The sequence below is a fragment of the Acanthochromis polyacanthus genome, chromosome 8 (genome assembly GCF_021347895.1).
Source record: "Acanthochromis polyacanthus isolate Apoly-LR-REF ecotype Palm Island chromosome 8, KAUST_Apoly_ChrSc, whole genome shotgun sequence".
Taxonomy (NCBI): Eukaryota; Metazoa; Chordata; class Actinopteri; family Pomacentridae; genus Acanthochromis; species Acanthochromis polyacanthus.
The window spans coordinates 21,504,762-21,521,676 of record NC_067120.1 but is presented as its reverse complement, the minus strand read 5'-3'; the positions used below and the strand labels follow the sequence as shown (position 1 = coordinate 21,521,676).

Sequence of the window (16,915 nt, the reverse complement as noted above, 5' to 3'; positions counted from 1 at the left end):
TAGAAATAAATTCAATATAATGCACTAATGTTGAAAAAAATAAACGTGTCGATTAAAAATACAGATGATGATGCATTTTCAACACTAACGTAATCATATACGCTAAAGGCTTGTGACTGTAGCCTTACTGACTTCCATGTTTCTGTTCATGATTAAGCATGTGTTGTGTCCACATATGCCATGTACGCATAGTCTCTTTTTGTCTGGTCAGATGAACTTAAGACACACAGAGATGCAGCATCAGATTTTTTTTTTTTAAATTTCTGCCTACCCCAGCTTTATAGTAACAAATAAATAGCTGAAATTAAAGCCTTGTGCCACTGTGTATGTCAGCAGAAACAATGCAGACAGGCTTGTCCAAGGTCCAACACCTTGTAGGGAAAAAAAGAACAAGGATACACAGGCGTCTTGTATGAAATAAATACTGTAAGAAAACCTGCTTTCATATAATAAATAAAGCTCAATTACATCAAGTTGAAAACCCATTTAAAAGAGCACATTTATGACTTGGCAGGTGGTGTTTAAGAAGTGGTATCTGATAGACGGTGAAGTCTGGGAACCACCTCTCTAATGCTGACTTACCACCAACACTGCAGGGCAGCTTCAGGTCTGAACTGTTCACCTTTCCAGCAGCACAGGAGTAATTTGTTGCCGTGATATAGCTATCTCTCTTTAACTGAACAGCACTGACGTCAGTCCAAATGTTTACCCGTCTCTCAGACAGCAACACACAACATAACATAAGAGAACTGAGAAGGGAAAGCATCTGTTTGCTGCTGGAGGTGTGTAGCCTTGCAGTCAGAGTGACACCCAGTGGATGAACTGAACAGCTCAGTTTCCTGTTTAATCCTTGCAGTGGAGTAAATCGCTGCAGTTCTCGTACTGTTCAGATACTCATGCACATACAGAACTGAACCTTAGGATGCACTATATTTAGCTTTTGGAAGGACGACACAAATTTTGTCCAGCTTTGAGAGTTATACAGAATCCAGATAAATGGTGTAACTAAACCTGCTTTAAGGACCCCTGGTGGTGGTGAAAACAGCTCGCTTAAATTCAGAATTAGCAGCATGAGGCTGTGTACAACCGAGGGTGTGGAAGGAAAATGAGATTAATTTAAGGTGGATTATTGAGTCTTGAAAAAACATCTGTTCCAAATAACAGGCTGAGTTTCTTAATATAAGGATTACCGTAAATTGTGATTAATAATTTTAAAAAAAGCAACAAAAAAAAAGCCAGGCTCCTGGCTTCCAGACACAAAAACGACTTTACTGTGGATTATGAAATTCCATGAGAGGATATAGTTCAAACTGCACCACAACATGCACAGAGAGAGAACACTGCAGCACATCTGAACCCAAGCAGCAGCGGTGTGATCAGTGAATGGTCATGCTGATGCAGAAGAATATTGATCGTTGATAACTGCGGAGCATCACCCATTCCAGTGTAAGCCAGCATGCTCAGCATTTGCTACACAGCCAATCACTCTGCTGTCAAATCAGTGCCCTTGTGGTGCACACGGTGAAGAAAATCACTCCAGAAATGTGATGCAACATACTGAAACTCCTGGTTTGTTTTAGGAAAGAGTTGGAGAAGAAAGGAGCTGTAATTCAACAAAAAACTAAAACTGACAGTAGTGAATTTCCCCAAATGTCAAATGAAGTGAAGTTTGAGGAGCAAAAAGTAGAAAAATAAGGTGTGAAGAGTTTTTTCATAAAGGAAAGAGATGAAAAGACCTGTCCCATGGGAGAGGACAGACAGTGTGGTGAACATACCAAACATGCCACTCTGGCACGGCAGACTGCCGGGGGATAGAGGTGGTTTTCGGTGGTGGTGATGGTGCGTGCGGACGTAGTCCCGCAGGTTGGGGGCGCTACAGGACACCCCGAGGGCAGAGGCACTGAAGAGGCCAGAGCAGAGCGAGCCTGTGTGAGGGGGAGCCGGGGAGTGCAGGGTGGAGGAGTGGGTGGAGTGGAAGTGTGAAGGGTGAGTATTTTTATTACACAGCATGCTGTTATTACTTCTAACAAACTGTTGCTATGGGCAGTGTGTGGCATCAGTCTTGCACAAAATGTACACTTGTGTGAAAATCCTACAGTTTAGGTGATTTTTAATCATTCTCTGTTGTGAAAAATATCTCATTTAAAACAAAATTTATGATCAAAGTCTCCAGAGAATTTCTAGACAATGTAACCTCTGACCTTGAACATCCAACAGAGTGTTTGAAAGACATGTTATCATTTTAGAAAATTTCCAAAATTTCACCATTTATCAGAACTGAAAAACTATAAAAACAGCAAGAATCATCGGATTTTCAACTTTCCGTAGGTCTGTGAAGTGAAACTTACCCATATCCAAGTCTAAAATTGTGAGATTAAATCCTTATCACTTTATTCTGTATGTCCAAATTTAAACTTTACCAACAATAGATTGTATGCTATAAACAGTGTCTGCAAAAATAACAAAATTAATAAAGAAATGCATACTCCTTGGTGCAACTGTGGAGCTAGGACTGACTCAGCTGCAATCAACAGTCAAATAAGAAAAATTCCGTGACTTTTCAGTCAAACTACAGGCTGTATTTTCACAGATGTAGGAGGCAAGAATGAAAACAGTTTAAAAGTGTCAGAAATAAAATAGTGATGCTATTTTTTCCAACAGAAAAGACTGTACAAGTTTATTGCAGGTTTTCACTTTTTTTTTTTTTAGAAAATAAACAAAATTCAACCTCCGTTTCTTTAGTTCTTATGATTTATGGCATTTTAACACTGCTGCATTGCATCTGCTTTTAGCAATGGTTGTGTACTGTAAAAAAGGGCTTGAGGCATTCAAGGGGTTAATAAAAAGGCTGACATTTATTCCCAGAAAGGCTGACATGCAAGTTACTGTCAGACTGTGTGTGTGTGTGTGTGTGTGTGTGTGTGTGTGTGTGTGTGTGTGCATATGTAAACAAAGAGCTAGTGCATACGGAACGTGTGTGTTTTGGATGTAAAAAAGTACCAGAGACATAACAAACAGGCCAACTGTAGAAATGGGATTGTTTCAGTCCTCTGGAGCTACAGTGACTGATAAGAATACAAAACAGTCAATATTTCTATGATAACTTTCATTCCAACATTTTAAATCAATATTTTGTGAGTTTGCAGACCACAGAAGTGGGAGATTTCATCTGTGAAATTCCAAAGAAAACAAACATTTTGAAGGTGCCAGTGCTGAGTCTGCGTGTCATTCCTTTGTTCTATAAACAGGATAAAAGGTATGAAAACCAGCTTGCTGACAGAGGCTGTAATCTACACCTGCTGCTCTGGGCTGTGACCTGTCTGTGCAGTGTGCTGAACAGGGATCAGTCAGCGGACACACACTTACTACACATTACAAACTGACAGGCTCCACTCAGAGAGGCTTTACATGGAGATGCTTTGATGTCTTGTGAACGCAACCAACTGCTGCTTTCAGACTTGTGATAATTAAGCACTGAGTGGCATGATGATCAGAGCATTTTTGCAGAAGCACACGGTCGCATTTTTACTCACTGTGGGTCATTTTTCAAATTAAAGTCCTGCACCTCTGTGAAAGCAGAGCCATCACAGCTAGAAACAGAGAGAGCTCAAAAGTGTCTTATTGTGGGAAGTAGGCCACAGTTAAAATGCCATAAATCATTTTTTAAAAAGCTGAATTTCTTTGATTATTTACTCTATGAAAAATGTAATCAACATGGACAACATACTTCCAAGTGATGACAGGATTTGCCAATACAGGAAAATATGGACTCTCCAGACTATACATATCGTACAACCCACATTTCTTATTTCAATTTGATTTGATATTTTTCTACTATAACCTGGTGTGTAAACACAGCCTGTAGTTCAGCTGGAAGGTCCTTGAATTAAACCCAGTTACCAGCAGCTTACCAGTTGCATTGAGAAGCACAGAATTTATAGTTTGTTTTTCACAGAATCTGGATGCTGCGAACAGCATATTTGTGGCTAACTGTTAATAAAATAAATCGATTTTGATAAAATATGACAATTTTATGCTTAGACATAATTTTGCCAGTGGAACAACATGATGAGTAATTCAAACCCTGACAGAAATATGGAAATCTGCTAATTCTGACTCTGATAAATGGTGAAATTTGGGCGATTTTTAAAAAGATAACATGTCTTTCAAATCTGTAGGTGGGTTTTTTTGGGGTTTAGATGGTGAACTGTATCTTTTTTCATGGACTTATTACTGGCTTCCTTTTAGTCCAGCAAAGTTGAGTTATGCCAGGTCTTAACTATGGCACCAAGTACAAAGCCATCGAAGACAACTAGACTTCTTTCAAGAGGACGATGCTGCAGCACTGTAGCACTGCAAATGCATAAACATAACCTTCAGGGTTAAATATATTTAATCACCGACATTTAAAATAATTAAAGAATTAGATTTTTTTTAAAAGGAATTAAAATTACATCGCTTATTATCTAGTGACATCAAGCAATTTAATTAAAAACATGTATAAGTGTTACAACAGATGACTTCTTCCAGTTAAACACACTTTTTGCACAAAGTGATTCCACTCTGTGTTCTCAAGTTCATGGTTTTATCCACACATCTTGATTTAGACGGCCGCCTTTCATGCTTGTGAGTGTCACCATGTTAGCAGGTTGTTGGAGGTTACATGCCCTTGGGAACTGTATACACACTAAAACAAGAGTCCTTCAAGGATTTCTTCCTTTGGCTAGCGGTTAAATCACACTGACAGACCCAGAGTGGTGCTTAAAACCCAAACAGACCTGGATGTAGTTGACTCAAAATATTTTAACTTTTGTTTTTTCCAAGACCATGAAGAACTATGCCAACATCTAACTTTATTGTAAGGGTTCACTTAAAATCTAGTCAGCGTATGGTGCACCATACAGCTGCTGATAAATACATAAGGATATTACTAATAACTATATTATTACTTCTCTAGCAATAGTGTGCTTAAATGATGAACAATATTTTTTTATGAAAGGATCAATTCTTCAATAACATCTCCAGCAATTAAAAGACTATGATCAAAAAACTTGTTTTATTTTGTAAATATGTTCAACTGGGCTCAAGGGCTGTCTGAGGGGTGTACTACAAAACAGGTTCAACATACCAGACACTCCATTATGAAGATGTTTGTATCCCCACCGCGATACACTGTACATCTAACATGGAATTGGTACACATTATGTCCCCAGGTCATTTCTTCATTATTATTTGCTTTACTAATTTAATATTATTTACTTTACAAGCGGAAGCTAGTGAGTGCAATAATTCAGTTTAATGAATTTCGTTCATGTTAGTGGAGGCCGGGGAAATAAGAAACAGACACAGCTACAGTATGTTCCCTATGTTGCCACCTTATCACCTAAAGGGAACATCAGTACATCTTTGAACGACATGTGACACCAGAGATCCTGCAGTTGGCTGTGAACGCAACTCTTCCCTGCTGACCTCTTGCCTACATAGTTTGGAGTCTGATCCTGTTTGGCTGCTGCTAAGCTAAGCTGGGCTGAAAGCCATGTGAGCATCAGAAACCTGAGGGGTGGTGATGGAAAGAAAAGAGGAACAGAAAACCAGGCAGAAAGAAACGACGGATGGACTGAAAGAGATACGGAAAGGTGAGGGGGGGTCAGGAAACAGTTACAGCCAGGGCTTATGAGGAGGAGGATCAGAGATGACAGCTGGAGATAAATGTGCCGTGAGGTCAGAGTGTCTGTTGGCACACACACACAAACACACACGCGCGCACACACACATAGAAAGCACACTCTCTCCCACACACATACACACCAAAATGAGATGCATACCTAGGCCAGTGGTTGGTTTGATCTCAGGAGACTGGCGCGAACACGACTGGAAAAGTCGATGGGATGTGCAGCCTTTGGAGGAATGGGTGGGAGAGGTCTCAGAGAGGACCTGAGTGAAGCCATGGAGACCAGGGGTTAAGACTGAGACGGTTACTCTGACAAATCATGGACCCGATGTCTCCTATTCACTTAAAATTAAATTAGACTGTAAATAAATTACACTTGAGATGTTAAAAAAAAAAGCTAAGAAAAAGTACATCAGCTTAACTTATGTGACACTAGTAAAGCAACATACTGTAATAAAGAAAGAAAAAATCCTGCCACATTTTATCATTCTCATCTTTACATGCCGCCTGCTGCTGAGACACTGAGTCTGTACCTCCATAGAGCCTGTCTTGCGATTGCGGATCATGGGGGATCTTCGCTGGATGTTGATTGGCTCTGAGACAGGAAGTGCCTGGTCTGGCTGGTCCTGGGAAAGGTCCTCCAGACTGCCCTGATTGGGCTTTTTGTCCTGATTCTGATTGGTCAGAGAGGATGAAGCAACATTAATTCATTCCAATTTGTGCATTTTGACTATTTTTGTGCATTTTAAAGACTCTGCAACATGTAATATTTTCTACAAATACATGAACCTATGCAATATCAATATTTTCTATTCATGACAGAATCCGTGCACTACCAATGTTTTTCTACATATAGAATAATCTATACTGCATGGACAGTACTTGTGTGGTTTTCTTGTTTTTTGTCCTCTACTGATGTTCCTACATTTTTTCATTATCCCCTTTGCTGCTGTAAATTGCAAATTTCCAAACCATGATTCAAAAAGGATTATTTCTAAACTTGACCTTAACAAGTAAGACAACAACAAATATAGTTATAGATTAGCTAACTATCATCCATTCTACATTTTAATGCAAGAACTTTTAATGTATCCTTATGTAATCTAAAATTTACACAAGAAGAAGTTCATGTGTGAAATTTCCGCAAGGTATTGTCAAAGGAATGTGTATTCACACAGGCAGACACCACCACAACATAATAGCCAACAGAAAATAAAATGTAATCACAGTATATATCCATCCATACATTCTCTATACACCACTTTATCCTCACTAGGGTCGCGGGGGGTGCTGGAGCCTATCCCAGCTGACTCGGGTGAAGGCAGGGGACACCCTGGACAGGTCACCAGTCTGACACAGGGCTACATATACAGACAAACAATCACTCACATTCACACCTATGGGCAATTTAGAGTAATCAACTAACATATACATATATTTGACATATACATATATTTGACATATATATGTATATGTCAAATACTTGCCATCAGTAAGAATACACAAATTTTTTAAAATAACTGGTCAGCTGGAGACTTGGTGTAACTTCCAATGAGAAGGAATATAATCCAGTTTATTGAACACCTTTGAACTTTGTGCACGTTGTTGTTGGCAATTCAAAATGAACAATCTGTTAGCTTGGTTGGAGACACGACCAGACCTTACAGATTTTACAAAATTATGGAAAGTTGGTAGGAAGGCAACTACACCTGCAACAAACAAGGCAGACTAACTGATTCATCTAAGTCCAGATATAGTTCTGCAACTTCATGCATCTTCTGATGTAAAAAAAAAAAACTTTTGTAATGGAGCAACTGAATCATAAAGTTACATAAAGTTAACTGAATGTAATTTAGGAATGTCTCTATATTAGTGTATATATGTATAGTTGCACAGTTTTAGACCAGCCAGCACCACAAACAGTGCAGAACCCTGAACATCACAGACTAGCATGTTCACACACCTCTGAGGAGGCTGGTCGGAAGCCAAAGCCAAGAGGAACGTTCTCTTCATCTTCACATCCTTTGACCCCTGGACTGAAGTGAAGCTCCACATGGAAACGCTCCTCTGAGGAGGGGTCCTGCTCACCACAAACACAGAAATAATAATGGGAGGACGCACAATGAAAGTTGTAAATGAAGCTGTAACAATGTGGTTGACTTTCTTTTAAACGATTCTTTAACCCTCTGAACCCCAAGCAGTATATCAGCGTTTTCTGCCTTTGTCACATTGGCAACATAACACACTGAGAATGCCATAAATCATAATATACACTCACTGACATAATGAACAAAGTGATTTTTGATGAAATAGCATATAAACTTTAGATTTTACAGAACGGTCGCCACAGATAAGCAGTTTGTGGACACCAGAAAATTCTGATTCTGATGACGATTTCTACTTTCCCAGTTTCTTTTTATTATAAATGATGCAATTTTGTATTTTATTTTTTTGAGATATCTCTTTCAAACCAGCAAGAAGATTTTGGAGTTCAGAGGATTAATGGAACCAAGAAGGTTAGAAGGTTACATTGACGCAGCACTCAGCAGGCTGACCTTGTTGTTGTCTTCATACAGCATGATGACTATCTGCGTCATGTAGTTGAGTTCAGTCACAGCACTCAGATAGTCCATCGCCTGTTTCCACTGCTGGTCCTTCTCCTCCTGAGGGAAGCAGGGCAAAGGAAAAACGTGACTGCAACACAAACAAACACAGTGACAGAAGCATGCAGGAAACAGTCTGGATGTGTACACATTCCAACACGCACAACGTGAACACCAATCTACAATCTCATTTAGTTAGGCCAGTTGACAAGCTTTACAGGAATACAAAACAATATATAAGTAAGTACTAAAGCTAGTGGATATGGCTGAAAATTAATATAACAACAGTAACATATTTGACGTAATATACTGTTTATATGAACAAAACTATAAAGGCATTGCATATTACATACAATAAAGACAAAAACTAATTTGTAATATACAACTATCTTTGATTATCACCAACCTATGATCATTACTGCTGTAAACATTACATAAGTTATGCATGTTGTGCAAAGACAAATGATCCCAGATACATTTGCTACCTTTTAACCCTCCTAACCTACACAGCAGTCTCACTGGCAACAACCTTGGCCCATCATCCGCCAACATAAAGCTTGTTGCCAGAAAGCTAGGTGTTTTATTTGACCCAGACCTCAGTTTTGTTCCCCATATCAAAAACACTTATCCACAACAATCAGAACAATCTCCAAGATTAAGTCGACGCTCTCACATCTAGACCTGGAAAAACTTGGACATGCACTCATCTGTTCCCATCTTGATTATTGTAACTCCCTCCTTTCTGGCATTCCTGTAAAGCTCCTCCCTTGCCTCCAACTTGTCCAAAATGCAGCAGCGAGGCTTTTTGCTGGTTCTAACAGGTGACACCACATCACACCTATCCTGGTTTCCCTTCACCGACGCCCTGTTCGTTTTAGAATTGATTTTAAGATTTTACTGATCACTTTTAAAGGTCACCAGGGTCTCACTCCAGGCTACATTTATGATCTGTTGATCCCTTATGAGCATGCTCGCAGCCTTACATCCTCAGGTGGATCTCTTCTGGTCCTTCCAAAGTCGAGGTCTAAATAGCTTTCTCCATCAGGACCCCTCGATTTTGGAACAACCTGCTTGAGGAGATAAGGCTTGCAGAGTCGGTAACTAACCCTTTAAGGTTTGGTCAATTTCCGCCCGAAATTTCTACTGAGATTTACAGAAAGTAAATTGAATGCTGTTCTTGAACTGTTTGGAGTACATGCATGGTTGGGGTCTCATTTGAAAGCTGACAACCTGAATTTTCACCCAGTGCAGTCAGAATTACTCTAGGTGCTACTGGCACAGAGTTATGTATGTTGGAACACACTGAATTAGGATGAATTTTTTTTCTCGCCTACATTTTTTCCCTAATAAAGCACCTGAAAATCAGTGTGGCAGCACTGCAACAGCTTGAAAACACAATATTGCAAAAGCCTGGGGTCTTACATAGTTCAGGTCAAAATTTCAGAGCAATACTACAAGAAATGAGTGTTTCACACATGTATTTGTACTGATATGCTCCGCCCCTGTCAATGTTGGATACACTCTTTATACACTGTGCACACTCTCTACAGAATGGTATAAATTCCTTTTCACTTCATTTTCCACTTCATTTTCATTCCAAAAACTCATAAAGAACTCAAAAAATCACTTCAGATAGGCTTCAGTGTCGATCACACACACAGATTGAGAGGAATACAGAGAAACAGCAGGTGGACCCCGGAGCTCACGAATGAAATATCATATAAAGCCGCTGGCAGAGGCGGGATTTATAGGCAAGCCATTCAGCAAGCTCATTGGCTACCAGGCCTGTCAATCTAACGTTTCCTCCGGCGTGATTTGCTGAGAAACAAGTCAATCAAGTGATGTAATCGATATCTGTCAGACTCGGCCATGGTTGGCTAAATCGCCGAAGTAGGCGGAAACGAGTCACCTGATTGGTTGAAGTCCGGTTTGAAGCGGTCGAGAAGCCTCCAGTATCCATTTTGAATCGCGAACAAAGAAAATAGGACCGTGTATGATAAAGTTATAATAGAAAGATGCAGTGAATATGAAACGCACAGCGCCACCACGCGCCGCGTGCACGCGCACGGAGCCGATCGTTTTCTGGATTTTTTACCTATTTCGAGACATGTTTTGGCCAAAGTATTATACTGGATTGTTTCCTCTGGATGGCTAAGCTTGGGTTCTGGCCGGTTTTTGTGGATTATCTTCTTTTATGACCAGAAACGAGCGTCCAAACTGCGTCGACAGGTGAGCTGTGCACGTTTACTTGACTTGTTGTTTGTTGGATAAATGTGTTTATATTACCCGCTGTGGTAATCACATCTGAAAGTGGTTTATACCGGCGGATTCATGAGAATCTCAGCTTTCTATGTGTGTATAGTGTTTGTATAATCGTGTTTGCAGTGTCCTTCTATTTAAAAAAAAGCGTATACCGATAAAAAACGGCCCGCCCACGGGCCGCCGTACTTTAACGGGAATTCACTTTTACAGACTTGCTTTTCTGTGAAGCTTACTTTTAGCTTTAATTAGTTTTAGTTTTCTATTCTAAATGATGTCCTGTTTGTTTTATATGTTCTCTCTTGGTTTATTTTAATTTTAGCTGTCCAATTCTTTGGTGTGATGTCATTTTTAATTTCTAATTTTTAACCTTCAATCTCATTTTTTATCTTTAAACTGCCTAGTTCCCTTATTTGATATGAGTGCTAATCTAGCTTATTACTGATTTAACTTATTATTTTTACAATTTATTTAACTGACTGCTCTGCCTCGTCTCCTTATCTCTTGCTTGATTGTCTCTGTGTTTGCATGTTTTGACTGTCAAAGCACTTTGTGAACGGTGTTCTTAAGGATGCTATGTATATAAAGTATTTTTTATTATTAATATTATTTGTCAAAAGAAATACTTAATTTTTTAAAAAAAAGCATCAGGAGACTTTATTTAAAAGTGTATTGTTTAAGTTACACTCAGGCTGACTCCTTACAGAATTACCAAACCCAAAAAGTGTTTACACTCTGAAAAGCAAACTATTAAAATGTTTGCATTAGTAAAAGTAAATTAATACGCCCCTATAGATCCACATTCTAGCAAATCACCATCAGAAAATACATAAAGAAACCAGCACATACATCCAGCAGTCCTCCGTAACGGAAGATGCTGAGCAGGGAGTGAACATGGCTCTCGCTTGTGAAGTAGAGGCGTGTGCGGACATGACGACCAGGAGACATCACGCCCCGAGAATACCTGAACACCAGGGGACATTACACAGCATAAACACACACTGTATATACTGTACACTGTATGTGTGTAGCCTATATACATGCAAATACATGTGTGTGTCAGCCTCTCACAGGGGGTGCAGCTTGTTGACGGCCTCGTCCTCATGGGTTCTCTGCAGGTCCAGCTGGATTTTCTTCAGCAGAGGAACACAGTAAGCCTGAGCGATGTCTAGTTTCTCTGCTTTGCTGATGCCATACTCCTGATGTGGGAGAACAGAGTCAGTTTCACACTTTCATCTACTTCTAATTACTTAATTTCACTGGGATATGGAGGCTTATTTCAGAGTAAGATGGGAGAGAAGACAGAGATTCAGCACCACAGAGTGAACAGAAATCACACAGATATCAGTGACATATTCATGCATAGAAGGCTTAATATGAGAATTCTTGACTTTTCTGTGACTTTCCAAAATGACAGGGGAAAACTTCATTTCACCTGATAGTGTTTCACTGCTTACACTTATTGGTGCAACACTTAAATCTTGCCACATTTTTGGATCAATACATTTTTGATTCAATGCTCAAAAGCTAAACAGTGAGACTCACCAACTGTATTTTTTGCAGTGGTTGTGAAAGCCAGATCTGATTGTAATACAAATTATCTACAAAAAGCTCCAAAAGACTTCTTTACAAAATTTAACACCAATTTTCCCTGTTAGGAATACACATTTTAACAAGAGATTCCGTATTAATGCACCCAGAACTATGACTATAAGGGCCAGAGGCAGTGATTAGTGACATTGTTCTGCTTTAACCTGAGGTATGACTATGTCAGCCAGGGCTCGGGACAGTCTGAACAGGTCCAGTGTGTCCTCCAGGCTAAGCGAGGCGTTGTGCTGCGAGTCGTATTTGATGCAGTCGTAGATGTCCGGGATCTTGCTGATGTCGTAGCGTCCGTTCTTCGTGCGGAAGTCTCTCTCCAGCTTGGACCAGCGCTGCAGCATCAGCTCCAGGGTCTCGCTGTGGTAAAGCTGCAAGTCTGTGGAAAAGCACAGGATGACCAATCTTATCATCTTCACCTTAGGTGAAACACACAGATAATTGTCTCCCACAGTGACACATTTTAACTTCTTCTGTCTCATTCATGCTGACAAAAGCCTGCAGACTAAAACAAAGATTGCACCTTTAAAAGAGTAAAATATGCCGATCTGTTTTGATCAACCAATTGCAGCTGATTTTTTTCTTCTGCACACTTAAACCTGTACGTAGTCACTGCAGGTTCACACTACCTGAAGACTTTGGGTCTTCCAATCTCTTCCTGATCTGTGAAGTGAGGCTCTGGATGAGTGCATACACCTTGTCACAGGTTTTGACTGGATTCTCTATGACATCCATTGAGTTCACCAGTGATGGACTGCTTGTTGGGGCCAACTGGGACACAATGGACACAGAACAAAGGGAAACGGTTAATATTTTCTCTACAAAAGCATGTCCAAGACTCAAGTCAGTAAGGATTTAGATTCATGGGTAGTTTTTGCATAACAATAATTTCACAATTCTTTGGATAAGCTAAATCTTTTCTGGAATGAAGACTTAAGCACGTCCAACTGTTTAAACTGAACTTGTGGGGATAAACTTATAAAAAAGAAATCGTGCCACTCAGCTTCTCAAATTATGTAATGTAAACCTTCCTTTCATGATTCTGTGTTTAACAAATACCTTCTGATAGTCATCCCGTGAAAACTCCTGGTCCTTCTGCATGATCTCATGCAGCCTGGCCTTCACTTTCTGTTGGCAGTCGGTCAGAGAGTCGCTGTCGCTGTCCAGCAGCCCGTTCATGTTGGCACTCTTGACCATCTGAACCAGGATGGGGGTGAGCTCCCCTTCTAGAGCCAGCAGACCCTGCAGAGAACCCATACAAATTAAAGATTAAAAAGCTATCGTGAAATATTAGGAGAAAAAAACTGAAAGAACAATGTTTACTTTGGAGAACTTAGTCTTTTGGCAAATGAAAGGGACGTTGAACATTCAAGAACACTAATCTTCCTTTTTGTGGATCTCCTGCTTTTAAAAATACAAAAGTCTTGGATGTGGCCTGAGCATGGTTTCCCAGTAATTCTGTGTTTAATTTTAATATAGCGATATTCTTGCAAATCTTCATTTGCTTCTCTTTAGAAAGCAGTAATTGCAGGTGTGTTTCTGAAGCTCATTTTTCAGAGATCCCAGCAGTCATGGGCTGAATCGCCATCATGTTATGTTATTTGTCAATAGAAACAGATATTAAATAAAATGGAAATTTTTGAGAGGACCACTTTAACTTTCCAAGCCTCCAAATACACCAGTGGTTTTAAAAGGTATGTCTCATAGAATGTTTTAAAAAAAAAAAAGTTGTTCAAAAACACAACAGTTAAAAAAATCGCCATATATAACACTCATACACAGAGTTGTGTTATAGGAGCTTCATCAATGACCTGAGAAGCGCGTCAAGTGCTAACGTAAATAAAATATTTGCACAAAGTTTAGTTTTCCAGGTAGGAACCAGAGTTTTTTTTTTACCTTGGCAAAAGCAGCTGCTGTCATCTGCACCCTGCCTTCATCAGATGCGTAGATCTTCAGGTCGTGACGGTAAGTGCTGTGCAGACGCAGGAGGCCACAGCCAGGAAAACCGGCATAGTCACCTGAAAGATTGTACACAGAGTGGAGCAAAACAGTTAACAGGCCTGGTCACAGCACTGAGATATACAGTACAAAAATGTTTATGCAGCGGATGAGTCGGTAAGGTAGTTGCAAGAGAGGAGGAAAAACATGATGTGCTGATTACACCCAAGAGTATCAAAGATTTCCATTAAACATATTCAATACAGCACCTGTGCAGGTGCAACATCACTTTCAGTTCAAATGCATGGCCTTCAAGATGTTTTGTAAGATTTGGACAGGGTTCAGTTCACCTAAATGAGAATTCAAATCGTGTGGTTTAAGCTGTGAATAAAATGAAGTGAAAGTGAAGTGAAGAGATGTTGAGTAAACCCCAAAAATTACTGACGACAGCTCCCTTGCAGATGAGATCAAATACTTTAGATTACCTGTTTGGAGAGAGACAATAAAAGTCTTTTAACATGCGCAATATTCACCAATTAATGTCTCGTAGGTTGTGGGTTGTGGATACAAACTAATGCTACAGATTAAATCACACTGATGCTTCATGCATTTCTCTTTAGTCAACAGCCAATAAGCCTCATGTTAACCTACTGATACATTCTGTTATCATGCCGTATTTGACAAGCGGACATGTTGGGGACTTACTTATCTCTGTTCTAAACACTAACCCAGGCCAAAACAGACTGGTCTATATCAAACAAACAACATCTCAGGAACTCATGAAAAAAACAATGCCTTACGATTAGTGTGAGATGACCCGCGTTAGCTGAGAATACTATACTGCAGTCACTTGAGCTGCTTGTAGATGTATAACCAAATGACCAAAACAATGTTTGCTGTGGTGGATCACCTCTGGAACATATCAACAGCGACACAAACAATCCACAGCAATCTTAGTACAGGACAAACAGGACTAGTCGCCAGGTGAATTAACCAAAATCATGATGAGATGAGGAGAGATCAGTGCACGTTAGTGGACGCAGCGACAAACGCGCAGAATGAGAGAGGAGTGGCAGAGCGGTGATATCCAGGAAACCCTTCTCTTACCAAAGTCAATAGGGGACTCACAGCCAAGGGACCGGCGATTACCGGCTAGTAGTTTACACAGAGCAACAACAGGTAAGAAGAGAAGAGCAGAGTTAATTGACAAAACTTCTGGTGGAGAAAAAGGTATGAAAACAGTAGGTGGAATGGGAAAATCACCTTCTTTTCACAAAAAAGAAGCAACAAAAGGACAAGTTGCATCTAATCGCTGCATATACTTTTAGTTCTTCAGGTTGCACAGTTTGGGGTGTGTTTTGCATACACAGTGACATAACCCATTCAGAAGGAAAGCCTGAATAAATGAATGACACTGAGGTGTTGCTCAATTAAAGGCTCTGCAGGAGATTAAGTGGAAAGAAACATGTCACAGGGTTTGTCTTCTTACTCACGGTATTTCAGTCTGGCTAAGAGAATCAGGGTGAACCTGCTTTGTGTCATCTTTTCAAACATTAGAGTAACGGCCAACTAAATTTTAAATGGAGATGAAATAAAATTGCATTTGTGTCTCAGGCACTGTGAGCAACACACTGCACGGTTGTGGTTAGGTGTGCTCAGCTGTTCTCAAGTCCACACCCAACTGCTGCACAAAGGGTCAATGGAAAGTGCTGCACAGGCTGTAGAAAACATGCAGGAGCTGCTGGAAGGCAGCGGGAGCAGTGTTTTCAGGCTGGGTACAGGTGAATTATCCATCCATTCTCTAGCACCGCTTTATCCTCACTAGGGTCGCGGGGGTACTGGAGCCTATCCCAGCTGACTCGGGCGAAGGCAGGGGACAGGTCGCCAGTCTGTCGCAGGGCTACATATACAGACAAACAATCACACTCACATTCACACCTACGGGCAATTTAGAATAACCAATTAACCTCAGCATATTTTTGGACTGTGGGAGGAAGCCGGAGTACAGGTGAATTAACATTCTCATAAATATCACAACTGATAATAAATAAATACTAAAAAAAAACTAGTTGTTGCAACAAGCTTTGTTCAAAATTTAAACCTATACTCACTGACCACTTTACTGGATAAACATGTCTATTTATGTGCAGCAGTACAGCTGTGCTATTAACTTTTCCTGCACAGCTTGTAATGTGCAACAATTTAAAGGTGTGCTAAATGAATTATACATTTTAATTTAATTAACTTGAGAAGACCTGGAAATATAAATAATGTGAAAAGAAGTGTTTTTTCCCACTAGAAAGGTGTTTTATCCAAAGCACAAAAAACCCCAAACAAACAAGAAAGTAGTAGGATCCTGTCAGTACATATACTGGGTGGAATGTGTGTCCGGTTGATACCTTGACCTCCAGGGTACATGCAACGAAAGGCCCGGCCCAGCTCCTCAGCCTGAACCCGGCCTGCAGGGGTCAGTTCCCCGCCCCACTTCAACACCAGCAGCAAAGATGGTCCATCCTTCTTAGAGTCTGGAAAAACAGCAGCAAAACGTACCTTCACAATGTAATCAGATTGGTATTTCACCCCTTTAAAAGCTGCACTATTTATAGGTTGACATGAAGAGTGTTTCCTAATGAAAAATCCTAAATAAACACATTAGAAAGTCTATAAAGAAAATACAGGCCCCGAAGCAGAAACTCAACAAACGAGAGCACACCTGTGACCACTGACACACAAGCTGCAACTGCATGAACACAGGGTTCTCGCCGGCGCATTTCAGCGTAACAGCCCGTTACGCTGTCATAATGGCCCGTTACGCTGTCAGTTTAAAAGATTACGCTGTGATTAG

At 40.2% G+C, this 16,915-nt stretch overlaps 1 protein-coding gene across 1 annotated transcript in view; it reads right to left on the bottom strand.

Moving 5' to 3' along the window:
• Window positions 1-16,915, bottom strand: part of ppip5k1b (diphosphoinositol pentakisphosphate kinase 1b) — a 67,746-nt gene that overhangs the window by 19,468 nt on the left and 31,363 nt on the right. The window contains 12 exon segments of the mRNA XM_051952394.1: window positions 1,776-1,925; window positions 5,826-5,934; window positions 6,205-6,345; window positions 7,635-7,751; window positions 8,227-8,334; window positions 11,383-11,497; window positions 11,605-11,732; window positions 12,288-12,511; window positions 12,762-12,903; window positions 13,192-13,374; window positions 14,029-14,150; window positions 16,470-16,595. Of these exon segments, the coding sequence (XP_051808354.1) occupies window positions 1,776-1,925; window positions 5,826-5,934; window positions 6,205-6,345; window positions 7,635-7,751; window positions 8,227-8,334; window positions 11,383-11,497; window positions 11,605-11,732; window positions 12,288-12,511; window positions 12,762-12,903; window positions 13,192-13,374; window positions 14,029-14,150; window positions 16,470-16,595 (1,665 nt within the window).